Source organism: Kalmanozyma brasiliensis (genome assembly GCF_000497045.1).
Source record: "Kalmanozyma brasiliensis GHG001 unplaced genomic scaffold PSEUBRA_SCAF9, whole genome shotgun sequence".
NCBI classification, from domain to species: Eukaryota; Fungi; Basidiomycota; class Ustilaginomycetes; order Ustilaginales; genus Kalmanozyma; species Kalmanozyma brasiliensis.
Genome location: NW_015961992.1, coordinates 490092 through 504344, shown reverse-complemented (window position 1 = coordinate 504344; position 14253 = coordinate 490092). Strand labels below are relative to the sequence as shown.

Sequence of the window (14253 nt, the reverse complement as noted above, 5' to 3'; positions counted from 1 at the left end):
GGGCTAGAGACGTGAAGCTGCCGTCACCGAAGGGAGCATGCGCTCACGCGGATCGTTCTCGAGGAGGAGCACGATACAAACAGCGGACAGGGCGTTGTATGAACAACGCCAATGTGTGAGTGGGTGGATGTGGTTGGGAAGAAAGGAGATCGTCGACGTTGTCTCATGATTTCAATCCGCACTTTGCGCAGCCACGCTTCCGCATTCATTTTTTGAGTAATGGGTGTTAGACCACAACTTCACTTGTCAGAGATTATTCCTCACGCACGGTAAGAAGAAATGCTTGGATTGGGCGCGCTTTCATGAGTCACTTTGAGCTGCAGAGTGTCAAGCTGCTTGGCGAGGGTTCGGCCAGGCTCGGCCTGTGCGCCACTCTCACGCTTCCATCTTCTCCACTCCCACCATCGCTTCGTCGCTACGAATCCTCAACAATGCAGGTGGCATCCAACCAGGTGCCATTGCCTGCCGCACCACCGCCCTCCATCGGAGCGGCGGCGTGCAAGAAGGACTATGCAGTCGGTACCTCCATCCCCGCCAACATGGACCACGCCGTCTCGGTCTCGCTCCCGCTGTGGAGCGACAACATCGACTACGAGGAAGGTCGGCTCTCCAAATCGATGGAGACAGGCTACCCTCGCTTCTTCATCCATCGCTCCATTCAGCGTCTCGCCAGCCTCCTCTGCAAGAAGTTCGCCAAACCCAGCGAGGCTTGCATCCTCTTCCTCTCTGCGAGAATCGCCGAGCGATGTCGCGACTTTATGCGTGCTCAGTCTACGAGCAGCGCGCCGCTGCCCATCCGCATTGTGCGATTCTCGATGCTTGAGCACTCCGCTCCGAATCCTACTGGAAATGGTCAGGCGACTTCCAGCTCGAGCACCGCCGAGCATGTCTCGGATCAGCTGGATGGCGCACACTTTCAAGGTTCAAGCACCACCGCGCACTACATCTTCATCGTCTTCTTCCCCGAAGACGTTTTTCCGCTTGCAAAGAGCTTCTGGCAGCACACTGGTGATGGCATCTCGAGCCGTCAGGCCGACCGCTGCCTATCGCTTCTCGAGCAGTCCAAGAGCGCTGATACAGAAGCTGTGACTGGCGAGGCAGCGGCCAACGAGTCCGCCTCCGCTGGCGCAGTTGGCAACGACGACATCTACAAAAAGCCCGCCTCTTCCGCTTCCGCCGGTAAACGCTTCTACAATCGCTACGCGCGCACCAACAGCACCGGTTCCGCTCTCATCCCCGCCACGCCCTCCCCCACCTCGAGCGTGCCTCAAACGCCTTCCAGCAGCGGCATCCTTCAGCGACCTACCACCACCACCGACGATGCCCTGTCAGCTAGCGTCTCGAGTCTGTCCGGCGTGACCTCCGCCACCACTCTCACCTCCGAGCCCGGTACCTCTGACCTGGTCACCTACGTCGAAGAGCGGTACGGCCGCAACCTTCCACTCACCTCTGCGCCCTCTGCCAAGCTCGCCCTCCGCCGCCGCATCGCTGGCACTCTCCTCTCGGACCGCTCGGAGCAGTCTGTCCTCGAAACTCCCGCTGACGCCGTCGGCGAGACGGGTCGGCACGGCACCGGCGTAACAGAACACGACGTCTACCTGTTCCCCTCGGGGATGAGCGCCATCTTCCACGCGCATCAGCTTGCACTGCGTGCCGCATCGAGGCTTGGAGAGGATAGACAGGTGGGCAAAAGCGTCTGCTTCGGCTTTCCCTACACCGACACGCTCAAGATCCTTCAAAAGTTCGGGCCGGGCTGTCACTTCTTTGGGCTTGGCGTCGATGCCGATCTGGACCGACTCGAAGACCTGCTCAAGACGGAGCGCATTTTGGCCCTCTTCTGCGAATTCCCCTCGAATCCGCTGTTGCGTTCGCCGAATCTGGTCCGGATCCGGCAGTTGGCGGATAGGTATGGGTTTCTGGTATGCGTCGACGAAACGATTGGCAACTTTGTCAATGTCGAAGTGCTACCGTTTGCGGATGTGCTCGTGTCCTCGCTGACCAAGGTGTTTAGTGGCGATGCGAATGTTATGGGTGGAAGCATGGTGGTCAACCCCAAAGGCCCCCATTACACCGTTCTCAAGGAGGAGCTGGAGGAGGAGTACGAGGACACGTACTTTGCCGAAGATGCGATTTTCATGGAACGCAACTCGCGCGATTTCATCCGTCGCATCGTTCGCATCGATGCCAACACGAGAGCGATCACCTCGATGTTGTGGTCCCACCGCGGACGGGGTGGGATGAAAGAGTTGTTTTATCCGAAGTTTCAGACGAGGGAGAACTACGATGTGTGTCGAAGGAAGAAGGCTTTCACTCCGCTGGGGAATATGGGTGATGGGGAGGGTGGGTATGGTGGGTTGTTTTCCGTGACGTTTGAAAGCGAGGCTGCGAGCAAGGCGTTTTACGATACGTTGGAGTGCGCAAAGGGCCCAAGTCTGGGGACCAACTTGACGTTGGCCAGTCCGTATACGATCCTGGCGCACTATGGCGAGCTCGATTGGGCTGCGCAGTTCGGCGTCGAGCGCGGTCTGGTTAGGGTCAGCGTGGGGTTGGAGGACGAGGAGTTTTTGGTGAGGATGTTTGGCAAGAGTTTGGAGGCTGCCGCTCGTGCACATGCCGCTGTCACAAAGGCCTAGCTTCGGCAGTACCCATGAAATGCTTCAACGCTATCGTACAACGGTTTCTGGCTCGATCGAGAGCTACTTCTTGGAGCTCTTCGACTTGGGTTTGTGCCGACACTCCTCGTCGACATTGGTCTTGAGCACGAGCTGAACGTCGCCGGTTTGTTCGATGGAATCGCTGCCGGTGGCGACGAGCAGCAGCGTGCCTGAGGGATCGAAGGCGCCCGCTGTAACAGCGTTGTTCAGCTTGGGATACTGCCGAACGCGCTTCTTGGCCGCAGCGTCCCAAATCGCAATCTGAGCATCCCCGCCGAGACTCGCAAACGTTCCGTGTCTGTAATACAAATGAAGGTCAGTTCTTCATCCTTGTCTTCGAGATCTCGTGGGTGGAGGATCGGGACGTACCTTGGGTGAAACGCAACCCCATGCACCGGATACACCACGTCATATGGCCTCTCCAACTCCTCTTCCCCCTCTTCATTCTCCACAGCCATATCTCCATCAATCGTCTGACGATGGCACTTGAACGCATACTTCAACGCCTGCGTCTCGGGTTTGGGATCGAAAAACTCCACCCCGATGCGACCTTCGATGCTGGAGATGGCATACCCATCCCCCGCCGGCATGCATCTCAGATCGCGCGCCATGAATTTGAGCGATGACTCTCGTTTTTGGTCCGGCTGCCAGTGTCGTTCGCTCACCTTTTCGCCGGCGCGCTCGCGATCGATGGCCTGACGCAGCGGGAGGAGGTCGTACACCCATACGTGGCGGCCGGTGAGGGCGACGACGAGACGAGGTGTCGAGTTGCGCGCCACGGCCTTTCCGGGGGAGGAAGCGGAGAGAGTCGGTGTGGAGAGGGACGGGAAGGGTGGGGAGACGTCCATCCCTATCACCTTGTCCGGCATCTCGAGGCGTTTTAGCAACGTCCCACCGGAAGCGTTGACCTCCCAGAAGCATAGACTGCGATCCGAGGAGCCAGACATGAGCAGCTGGGTGGACGGACAATAGCGCAGCTTCGTTACAGAGTCGTCGTGCTTGCCGAGGATGAGGGATTTGCCGGTGGACAGGTCGAGCAGGCGCACCCGCCGGTCGACGCTCGCGGAGGCGGCGAGGGTGGGATTGATGAAGCAGACATCTAGAACGGGCGCTTCATGCAGGAAGGTTCGGATCTTGGTCGTTGCTGAGGAGGTGCTGGAGGAGGAAAGGGAGGCAGTGTCGAGCTGATAGTGATGCACATTGTGGTCCCAACTGGAGACGAGGATGTCCGTTGTTGAAGACGAATCGGAGACCGGGGTTGGGGAGAAGACGATGGCGGTTACCGATGCCGACGGTGGATCTGGAAGGAGCACATCCGATGTTGATGGCGCTGATGGCGAGGAACGTGATGATGTTGGCCGCAACATTGCGATGATGGAGAGGATGTGGTTGGTGATGAGCAAGGATGAAGGTTTGGTGTTGGTCTTTTTGTTGGTCTTGAGCGAGACGCGTCGGCGAATTCCTGTAGCATGTTACGTCGAAAGAGGAAGGCTGTGAGAGAAAAAGCTGTCCGACTTCCGTCGAGGTGATCCTCGCTGACGTAGAGAAGAAGGTGGAGTTGAAGGCTGAAGAAGCTTCTCACCACATCTGTTGCGCTTGTCTCCTTGTCATCGACAGTATGAGAGCATCACAGCAGGCCGTCAGCGCCCTCACAGGGGCCGTACGAGAGTTCGCCGCTCGACCATCGCTAGCGGCAGCTTCGCTCACTCGGCCATCCTCCTCCCGGCTCGCCGTGGCACAACCATCCATCGGACGGCTGCTCTCCAGCACCTCTGCAACATTCGCAGCCCCGCCCACCAAAACTTCCTCTTCTTCCTCCTCGTCCGAACCACCCAAACCCACCGGTCCGATCCGGGACGACGCCATCCTCGCTCTCTCTCAATACGTCCGCCTCGTCGACCCCAACACCGGTTCTCTCGCAGGCCCCTTCCCCACCTCTGCCATCCTCACCAAACTCGACCGATCCAAATTCTTCCTCCAGCAAGTTGCTCCTGCCCAACCGCACCGCTCTACCACCCCTTACGACCCCTCCGCCCCACCCTCTGCTGTGGACGTCACCAGGCTCGTCCAATTCCCCATCTGCCGCCTGATCGACAAAAAGGAGGAATTTGATCGCATGCGCAATGCCAAACGCGCCTCCTCCTCCTCCACACCCTCCTACGCATCCACCAGCGGAGGTGGAAGTAAAGAGGTCCAGCTCACATGGAGTGTTTCGCCCAACGATCTTGCGCATAAACTGTCCAAAGCGAGAAAGGAGATGATCCGGGGTGCGAGGATCAACCTTGTTGTAACGACCGAGTCCGGCGGTCGAAAGTATGTCAAGGGTCTCAACGCCAAGGAGGACGAGCGGAGGGAGGCATTGCTGAAGGAGATTGAGGAGTTCCTGTGCAAGCCAGCGGAGGAGTCGACCGGGGAGGGCGAAGAGAAAGCAGGACCAATAGCGAGACGATTGCAGGACGTGGAATGGCAGCGTGGTGGCAGCGCAGCAGTCATGTCTTTCGAATGCTTCAGAAACAAGTAGCCCCACACCATCCCATCACGCAACGACGATCTGTAACAACATGTTTTCTATTTGTGACAAAACTGAACCTACGGAAAAGAATCTACAACCACTCGATGGTGGCAGGGGGCTTGCTCGAGATGTCCAGCACGACGCGGTTGACGCCCTGCACCTCGTTCGTAATACGGTTCGAGACCTTGCTCAGGAACTCGGCGGGGAAAGGGTACCACGTGGCGGTCATAAAGTCGGTCGTTGCCGCTGCTCGGAGAGCGATAACCTGGTCGTAGGTCCTCTTGTCACCCTGAACACCCACCGCCCTGACGGGCAGGAGCACAGCAAACGCCTGCGAGATCTGGTCATACAGTCCAGCCGCACGGATCTCCTCGATGTAGATGCTGTCTGCATGCTGCAGGATCTTGACCTGCTCCTTGGTCACCGGTCCGAGAATGCGGATCGCCAGTCCTGGTCCGGGGAACGGGTGTCGTCCCACCAAGTGCGCCGGAATACCCAAGAGTCGGCCAAGCGCACGCACCTCGTCCTTGAACAGCTCGCGCAACGGCTCGATCAGCTTGAGCTTCATGTCCTCCAACAGCCCACCGACATTGTGGTGCGTCTTGATGGTCGCCGAGGGGCCCTTGAACGAGATGCTCTCGATGACATCGGGATAGAGCGTTCCCTGGAGGAGGTATTCGAACTTGCCCTTGGCTTCCTGCGGCTTGCCGGCGGCGAGCGCAGCGGCCTCCTCGTCTTCCGCCTCCTTCTCGAGCTTAGCGACTTCGGCCTCAAAGACGTGGATGAAGGTGTTGCCGATGATCTTGCGTTTCTGCTCGGGGTCCTCGACGTCTTTGAGCTTAGACAGGAATTGCTCGGATGCGTCGACGACCGTCAGGTTGACACCGAGATCCTTGGAGAGCATCTCGTAGACTTGGGCGGCCTCGTTGGTTCGCAGCACACCGTTGTCGACCATGACTGCGTGGAATCGGTCACCGATGGCTTCGTGCATGAGCTTGGCGGCGACGGAAGAGTCAACACCACCCGAAATGGCACCGAGCACCTGGCCCTTGGGGCCGACGATCTCGCGAATGCGCTTGATCTCCTTGTCGATGAAGGTCTCCATGGTCCAGTCGCGTCGGCAGGCGCAGATGTCGACAAAGCTGTCAAACAGCTCGACGCCGCGCAGCGAGTGAGTCACCTCGGGGTGGAATTGGACACCGTAGATGGGCTTGGTCTTGTGTGCCATGGCGGCGAAAGGAGCGGTGGGAGTGCGAGCGATGACCTCAAAGTCCTCGGGAGCCTTGGAGAGCTGGTCACCGTGCGACATCCACACCTGGACGCTGCCCTCCCAGTTCTTGAAGAGCGCATCGAGATGGGGATTGCCGGTCTTGACAACCTCGACCATGGCGTGGCCGTACTCGCGCTTATCGTGCGGGTCGACCTTGCCGCCGTGATTCCAGGCGATCTCCTGGAGACCGTAACAGATGCCGAGCACGGGCACGCCAGCGGTGAAGACGTCCGGGTCGACTCGGGGGGCGATGTCGTCGTAGACCGAGTAGGGCGAGCCGGAGAGGATGATGCCCTTAGGCTTCCAGTCGAGGTCCTTGATCTTTTGAGTGCAGGGAAGCATCTCACAGTAGACGTTGAGCTCACGGCATCGTCGAGTGATGAGGTGCGAGTACTGCGATCCGAAGTCGAGGATGAGGATCGAGTCGTACTGCGAGTGAATGGCTTCCGTCATGGTGGGCGAAGGGTATCGAAGTGAGGAGCTGGGTAGTGCACGTCACTTTATGGGTCAAGTCGACGAAAGATCTATCGAGCTCTTGTAGAGAAGAGATTGAGGAAGAAGATGCGTCGGACGATGTCCAAGAAGAGAAGAAGGAAGCTGCGCAACGGCGCACATCTGGCTATCTGTGCTCTCTCGAAGGAGGAAGCCTTGCTCGCCTGTCATGCAACAGGAAAAGCGCAAAACAAAATTTGAGCTTTTCGAGTCAAATCGGCAAAAAAAAGTTCGCGTCGTGTGAAAATGCAAAGATGTGAGATCGACGCTGTGACTCTGACTCCGGCGAATTTCCAGCTGTCTTGTCCGGCCATCAAATTGACCCTGCATAAGCGAAAGCTGCAGCTGCATTGGAAAAGTTGCAAGTCAATCTTGCCACCCTGAATCGAGCTATCCAAACCGACACCATCCAAGTCGCTCATCAAGCATCGCTTGTTGGTCAGCCATACACGACGGAGCAAGCACGGGCATGTCGCAACATGCGATCCTGACGCTCATTCGACATGGCGAAACAACGGGCAACCTGAACCGCCTGTTGCAAGGCGTCACCGACTCTCCTCTGACCGTTTTCGGTCAAGCTCAAGTAGATGCGCTTGCTCGAACGTGGGCGACCACCATCAGCACTGCCACTTCGGATGTAGCGATAACAGATCACAAGACGAAGAAGGAAGCTCCGACATCAAGACTCGACCTTCCACGTCCGACCCTCGTCGTATGCTCTCCCATCGGAAGGGCCCGCAAGACCGCCGAAGCGATCCACAGGGCGTGCGTGGGTCAGGGAGTTGATGACGGTGGTATCCACGAAGATGCACTGTCGGATCCGCCGTCATCGTCCAGGCTCGACGCGGCTTTGAGTCACTCCTCACATCCGGGGCTGCCGCTGATCGTAGACAAAGGCCTGGCGGAAAAGGATTTTGGATGGAAAGAGTCGACTCGCGGTGGTGTTCATGTAGCAGGCTTCCCAAAAGGCTCAGGCGTCGGCGAGACTCGCACCGACTTCACGACCAAAGTGTACCAAGTGGGTCTAGAATGGCTCAACGCTGCTTCCAGCCTGGCCTCATCGTCGGATAGGATACCGCACATTGTGCTGGTGAGTCACGGCATGTGGATCTCGACCTTTCTATCGGCCCATCCACCGACAACCATCACGCAAACCTCGGGTCAGCCGGGCTTCCTGCCTTTTGCAGCGAACACGGGCATGTTCAGCCTCAAAGTCAAGCCTCGCTCCGCCAGCGACGACTCAGCAAGTGCTCAGCGACGATTCGAGACAGAGCTCTTTCGTGCGAACGACATCCGACATTTGGAACATGTCAAGCGCCAGAAGGGCGGCATCGGGAGGGGAGCTTTTGACATCAAGCAGACCAAACTCAGCTCCTTCTTTGCAAAGCCAGCTCAGCCTGCGCGCCAGGACGCGACAATAGAACAGGAAGGGTCACCGACCAAGAAGCGAAAGACATAGCACCCTACCCGCCATCCGCTCCTAATATACCCCATCATACCAGTAGACTCTTGTGACAGAGCAGACGAAGAACCTTGTGTGATATGCTGTTTTTGGCCGCTCAACCTCCACTTGAAAGGCGTCGTGCTGCTGCAGCTCCTTTTTTATGCGATTTTGTGGATCACGCCTCGAGAGGCTGCGCTGAACCCTTGTCATCCACAAAATCGGGTTGGACTCAGCTGAGCAAGCACAACGCTTTGACCCCGCTTTCGATCCCGCTCCTTCATCATCGTCCTGCACATCAATGATCCACCAGCGAAGCTATTCGACGCTATCAGGCCGCGCCTACCCTTGTCCCTCACTTGCACCGGCCGTGAAAACGAGCACTCACCTGACAGAACTTCAAAGCATTCGGACCACCGTCGAATCGAAACGGCCACATCAGCCACATCGCTCCCTGCGAGGTCCACTCAATCATGAATCCGCCATCTTCCGGCAGCGGTGGCAGCGACACTGGAGGAGGTGCAGGGGGCTTCGCTTCCCGCTCCAGCTCCATCAACCAGATGGCTTTCTGTCATGAATGCGGCATCGAAATCCGGCCCCTCATGACCCCAGATCCCACCTGCCCGCGCTGCAACGGCCAATTCGTCGAGATCATCGACGAGACTGCACCAGTCAACGACAACGATGCAGACGACGATGATGGTGTCGAGGCCAACTACCCATTTGGTGCTCTTCCTAGCAGCCGCTCGCAGCCTTTCACCTTCCACACTGGCCAAGCAACAGCTGGCTCGCTCCCGCAGTTTCTGGGTCAGATGCTCTCCGCAGTAGCCGCTCCATCGAATGCGCCTAACACATCGCGGCAGGATGCCTCCTGGAACTCTCAGTCCGACTACCAAAGGAGGTGGGCTGAGCAGGGACCAGGTCATTCTCAATCATCCTCAACCACGCGGTCAGGTAACACTTCCTTTGGACCCTTTGGCATGCAGTGGAATGTGCAGTACGGCTCGGGTGGTGGCGATCCGTATCAGCGAGCGGCACAGAATCAGGCGGAGCACAATCAGCGACAACAACAGCAGCAAACTATGGGCTCTCCCCCCACCCTCTCTAACTTTCTGCGGTATGCCTTTGGTGGCGCCGACTCGACAGACAACAACGCTCGCCAAGAAGACACCTACTTCCACGACGACGGCATGGGCGGTGCAGGCGGTGTAGCAGACGGCCGACATTTCAATCATGACAATCGCGGCACCTACCACCAACCTCCTCAATCTCCCAACAACAATAATGCTGGTCGCCCGCACAACGATCTCCCACCCGAGCTGGGGGCTCTGCGCAATCTCTTCACAGGTCTCTTTGGCGAGTCTGCCACGCAAGGCGGCTCGCTCCTCGACATCCTCGCTGCAGGGGCACAGGGTGGGGCAGGAGGTCCACGCGGTCAATGGGGCGACTATGTGATTGGCCAGCAAGGGCTCGACGACATCATCAGCCAACTGATGGAGCAGACGCAGGGATCAAACGCGCCACCACCGGCGGAAGAGGATGTCATTAAAAAGCTCGAGAGATTCACACGGAAGGACAAGGAGCGCATCGAAAAGGCGAGGAATCAGGATTGCCCAACGTGCAAGGACGAATTTCTTCCCTCGCCAGAAGCGAAAGCGGACGACGACCCGCAAGCAGACGACGACCAGCAGGAGGAGCTCATCGCCATGCCGTGCCGCCACATCTTCCACGTCGACTGTCTCGTACCATGGCTGAGGCTCAATGGCACATGCCCCGTCTGCCGGATCAGCATCGCCAAGCCGCGCGAAGATCAAACATCCGCAACCAATAGCGGCAGGAACGCAACGGCGTCACAACAGGCACAATTGTCCATCAATGCCAACGCGAGCAGCACCTCGACAGACCAATCCGTCCCCGGGGGCTGGCCCTCCCCACCGAACCCGTTCACCTCGCTCTTCGGCGCCTTCTCCAACCGCCACCCGAACGAAGGCGTGCACATCCCCCGCGAGTCCCCTGGTGACTCGACGACAACGTATCACCCCTCACCCCCAACGAGCACGACGGTGACGTCGACCGTCTACCCTGCGACGGCGAGGACGGGTGGCACGCCCGGAATTGGAGGCGGAGAGGTGGTCAACAGCATCATCTCTAGTCCGCCGCTTGTGGATGATCGGGCGGAGTTCTTTGAGCCTGACGAGCCAACGCAGGAGCACTCCGGTGGTCGAGAGGATATGCGCGAGACCTTGAGGCGGGCTGCCGAGGCGAGGGCGCGGAACAGCAGCAATGCAGAGGGTGCGGCGGCAAGAAGGGGTGGGCAACCTACGCTCGAGCCGGATGAGCTGGATTGAGCCGGAACGACGGATCCCTTCGAGAAGCTTCTTCGTTGCTCTCAGCACAGCCGGTTTGTCCCCTTCACCATCGGTCTCCGCCGAACTGTCACACACACAGTTCGTCACCCTCACACAGTCACCTACGTCTTGTTCAGCAATTGCATTCCCTCCATCGCATCACTCGTCCTCCTCATCCCGTCTATACGCGACCATCGCATCCACCCGATGAACATGCGTTGAGAAGCTCCTGAGTCGAACCTGTTCGGCCTGACCCTCTGCGATGAGCCGTGCATCTGAATCGATCCATTCCGCGGGGGCTTCTGCGTCGCGATTCGTATATGCTAGAATCTGAAATGCGCAGGGCTCCTCTAGCACTGGCAAAAACGTGCAGCTTGCGGTGATCTGTTTGATGATGGCAGCGATTTCGGCGCGAACTTGAGCGTCGGTCTTCTTGACCGCCTTTGCTCCTTCTGCCTCGCCCTCTTTCCCTTCTGATACGGGTGTGTTGATGACGTCTACGTCGAATTGCCACCTCTCCCGCGTCTCGCCGGTTTCCTTCTCGACGATCACAACCACCAATCGCGTCACATCCCCTCGCTCCAACCACACCTTCAACTGGCCCATTGCACTCTCGAGATACTCGACCAATCCATCATCCGTCGTCACCAGCATTTGAAGCCCATACTTCTTAACGGTTTTGAAGTCGTCCGATGGATATATGCTGCGCTGATAGAGTATGCTCTGGACGGAGTAGTTGAAAAACTCGTGCACCAGCGCTGTAGAGCCCTTGAGGGTGAGATGCGTTTTTGTCGCGGCTTGCGCTTGAGCGGTCGCCATGATTACTATTGCTCAAGAAGTGTTGGTTGAAGAGAGAAGGGTTGCGCACTTGCTCGAAGCGGGATGGATGGTGAGGCGTGCGTATGCGAGGATGCAACCGTGCTGCTGTTGACTCTGAACGAGATGGGATCCAACGAACGTCACTTGAGTTGTGTGTGAGGCAGAAGTGACGACAAGAAAGCGACGTGTGTGAGACAGAAGGTGAGGCGAGAGTGCCCACGAGACGTTGAATGGCGATGACAAGTGGTGATGGTGAGGAAGACAGGAAGGCAAGCCTCGTCGAGATCAACACCTCTGCGCGGGTTTTCAAAAGTAACACTTTCAGCACGGGCTGCGCCAAAATCACTGCTGTCCGCCTGCGGGTCACGTGTCTTTTTCAACTAAGATGTTAGGCCGATGCTCCACCTCGGCCGCCTCGCAAGCTTTCAGCATGATTGCGCTCCTCGGACAGCAGCCAGATACGATGCGAAGCTTCACACAGACGTCCGAAGAAAGCCGTTCCATATGGACTGAGCACGAAGCACTGACGGGATTGTAAAAGCCGTTTGCCCGCCTGAAAGCACAAAAGCTGGGGAGAATGCGTCACCAGAGAAGCTATGTGACGGTCAGTCGAATTGTCGTTGCGTGGAGCGGCGGTCGAGACACTTCGGAAGTCACGGCAACGACACCGCATGCTCGGCATGCTCACATTGAAAGACAGCGGGTTCGAGCGTGGCTCGATGACACCTCACCCACTATGACACCACTCAGTGGGACTCGACAGCCGCCTTGTCTCCGCTGGACGATGGGACGGCAACCTCGTGGGCGCTGTGGAGCTGTCGAGGTCGACTGTGATTCCACATGGACGGGTCCGCGTGGGACATGCTCATTCAGGCAAGTGTAACGCAGGCTTCCTGCTTGCGAATGTGGGTCATACGAGGCTGAGGTGGGCACACTTCGTTTTTGCTCGCTGAGGAAGCATGCGTGGTATGACCCGCAGACCCTGAAGGCGGTCTTCTGACCTGAATTGCCTAAAGTCCGTGCGTGTGCAAGCGAGGCCAGCCTGCCGGCAATATATTTGCGCCTCTTTGGCAAGGCTTCCCTCCTTCCTTCTCGTCACCGACCACCCTCCCAACCTACGAGAATTCTGCCCAAGATGACGTCCAACGGTACCTCTCCCCCGACCTTCATCAACCAGAAGCCTCTCCCCTGCATTGTAGACAATGCTCCGTTCACCCCTTCCCACACGTATGATGTCCAGCGTACGGATCAGCCCTCCACAGCATCTCGCGATGTCACCCACAAGGTCCACGCCATCTCTCCCTCTGATGTGGAGAAGGTGGTAGCTTCTTCGCACGCCGCCTTCCCCGGCTGGCGCGCCACCCCAGTCTCCCGCCGTAAGGAGATCATCCTCAAGGCATGCAGCCTCCTCCACGAGCGAGTCCCCGAGTATGCGGCCAACACCATGGAGGAGACCGTGCTCTCGCGCGGCATGGCTGGATTCGAACTCGCTGTCCTCGCCACCGGTCACCTTCAGAGCGCAGCTGAAAGCATGACGACCGCACTCAAGGCCGAGCTGCTGCCTCCCGGAGATGACGGCGCCATGAAGATTGTCAAGCGCGAACCATACGGCGTGGTGCTCGGCATCGCGCCCTGGAATGCGCCCTTCATCCTTGGCCTGCGATCAGTGCTCTACGCCATCGCTGCAGGCAACACTGCCATCCTCAAGACTTCCGAGTTTGCTCCCCGCGTTCACCTCAGCGTTGCGCAGATTTTGATCGACGCCGGTCTGCCCAAGGGTGTCCTGAATGTGGTCCATGTCGACCCTTCGCACGCAGCTGAAGTGACCGAAGCGCTCATCTCGCACCCCCGCGTGCGCAAGGTCAACTTCACCGGCTCCACCCGCGTCGGACGCATCATCGCAAGCACCGCCGCCAAGCACCTCAAGCCCGTCGTCCTCGAGCTGGGCGGCAAGGCACCCTTGATCATCTTGGAGGACGCAGACCTGGATCTGGCAGCCAACGGCATCCTCTTCGGCGGCTACCTCAACAGTAACCAGATCTGCATGGCCGTCAACAACGTCCTCGTCCACTCTGCTGTTGCGTCCAAGCTCGAGTCCACCCTGCAGACCCTGTTTAACCAGCATCGCGAGATCTTCACGGCCAAGCTCAGTCAAGGATTTGAGGATAAGCATGCTTTGCGATCGCTCTTCACCGCTGCCTCGGCGGACCGCCTGAAAGTTCTCTACGAAGACGCCGTCTCGAAGGGCGCCAAGGTAGTCGTCGGCGAAGCCGGCTTCGACGGCGCCCTCGTGCAACCCATCGTCCTCTCCCCCGTCGACAACAAGATGAAGATTTACACAGAAGAGACTTTCGGCCCCGTCCTCTCGCTCATCACCTTCAACAGCATCCAAGAAGCCATCGACATTGCCAACACGCCCGAATACGGCTTGGCTGCCAGTATTTATACGAGAAACCAAAAACTCGGGTTGGAGCTGGCCGATCAGATCGATGCGGGGCAGGTGCACGTCAATGCTCAGCCGGTACACGATGATCCCGTGATGCCGCATGGTGGATGGAAGAGTTCCGGTTATGGACGGTTCAACGGCGTCGAGGGTGTCAAGGAGTTTACTCAGACCAAGGGTATTACGGTCCAAGCGGGACATGCGACGCCGTTCCAGTATGTGTAAGTGGCCGAACGATAAGAATGGGCATTCCGTTCCAGACGATTGTGTCTGT

At 58.1% G+C, this 14253-nt stretch overlaps 8 protein-coding genes across 8 annotated transcripts; 5 read left to right on the top strand and 3 right to left on the bottom strand.

Annotated features, from left to right (window-relative positions):
* Window positions 1-431: 431 nt before the first annotated feature.
* Window positions 432-2633, top strand: PSEUBRA_006395 (Cys/Met metabolism, pyridoxal phosphate-dependent enzyme; the record flags this gene model as incomplete). Its single annotated transcript, XM_016439717.1, has 1 exon — window positions 432-2633. One exon carries the CDS (start codon window positions 432-434, stop codon window positions 2631-2633), a length of 2202 nt encoding a protein of 733 aa, XP_016289624.1.
* Window positions 2634-2696: 63 nt separating this feature from the next.
* Window positions 2697-4021, bottom strand: PSEUBRA_006394 (WD40 repeat; the record flags this gene model as incomplete). Its single annotated transcript, XM_016439686.1, has 2 exons — window positions 2697-2952; window positions 3024-4021. The coding sequence occupies 2 exons, from the start codon at window positions 4019-4021 to the stop codon at window positions 2697-2699; spliced, it is 1254 nt and encodes a 417-aa protein (XP_016289623.1).
* A 251-nt stretch (window positions 4022-4272) lies between these two features.
* Window positions 4273-5175, top strand: PSEUBRA_006393 (uncharacterized protein; the record flags this gene model as incomplete). Its single annotated transcript, XM_016439711.1, has 1 exon — window positions 4273-5175. One exon carries the CDS (start codon window positions 4273-4275, stop codon window positions 5173-5175), a length of 903 nt encoding a protein of 300 aa, XP_016289622.1.
* Window positions 5176-5257: 82 nt separating this feature from the next.
* Window positions 5258-6889, bottom strand: PSEUBRA_006392 (Glutamine amidotransferase; the record flags this gene model as incomplete). The annotated part of the gene is made up of 1 exon (XM_016439695.1): window positions 5258-6889. One exon carries the CDS (start codon window positions 6887-6889, stop codon window positions 5258-5260), a length of 1632 nt encoding a protein of 543 aa, XP_016289621.1.
* Window positions 6890-7397: 508 nt separating this feature from the next.
* Window positions 7398-8387, top strand: PSEUBRA_006391 (Histidine phosphatase superfamily, clade-1; the record flags this gene model as incomplete). The annotated part of the gene is made up of 1 exon (XM_059465774.1): window positions 7398-8387. The coding sequence occupies one exon, from the start codon at window positions 7398-7400 to the stop codon at window positions 8385-8387; it is 990 nt and encodes a 329-aa protein (XP_059321779.1).
* Window positions 8388-8971: 584 nt separating this feature from the next.
* On the top strand, window positions 8972-10717 carry PSEUBRA_006390 (Zinc finger, RING-type; the record flags this gene model as incomplete). The annotated part of the gene is made up of 1 exon (XM_016439721.1): window positions 8972-10717. The coding sequence occupies one exon, from the start codon at window positions 8972-8974 to the stop codon at window positions 10715-10717; it is 1746 nt and encodes a 581-aa protein (XP_016289620.1).
* Window positions 10718-10876: 159 nt separating this feature from the next.
* PSEUBRA_006389 (DNA-binding HORMA) lies at window positions 10877-11536 on the bottom strand (the record flags this gene model as incomplete). Its single annotated transcript, XM_016439692.1, has 1 exon — window positions 10877-11536. The coding sequence occupies one exon, from the start codon at window positions 11534-11536 to the stop codon at window positions 10877-10879; it is 660 nt and encodes a 219-aa protein (XP_016289619.1).
* Window positions 11537-12671: 1135 nt separating this feature from the next.
* Window positions 12672-14204, top strand: PSEUBRA_006388 (Aldehyde dehydrogenase; the record flags this gene model as incomplete). The annotated part of the gene is made up of 1 exon (XM_016439712.1): window positions 12672-14204. The coding sequence occupies one exon, from the start codon at window positions 12672-12674 to the stop codon at window positions 14202-14204; it is 1533 nt and encodes a 510-aa protein (XP_016289618.1).
* Window positions 14205-14253: the final 49 nt, after the last annotated feature.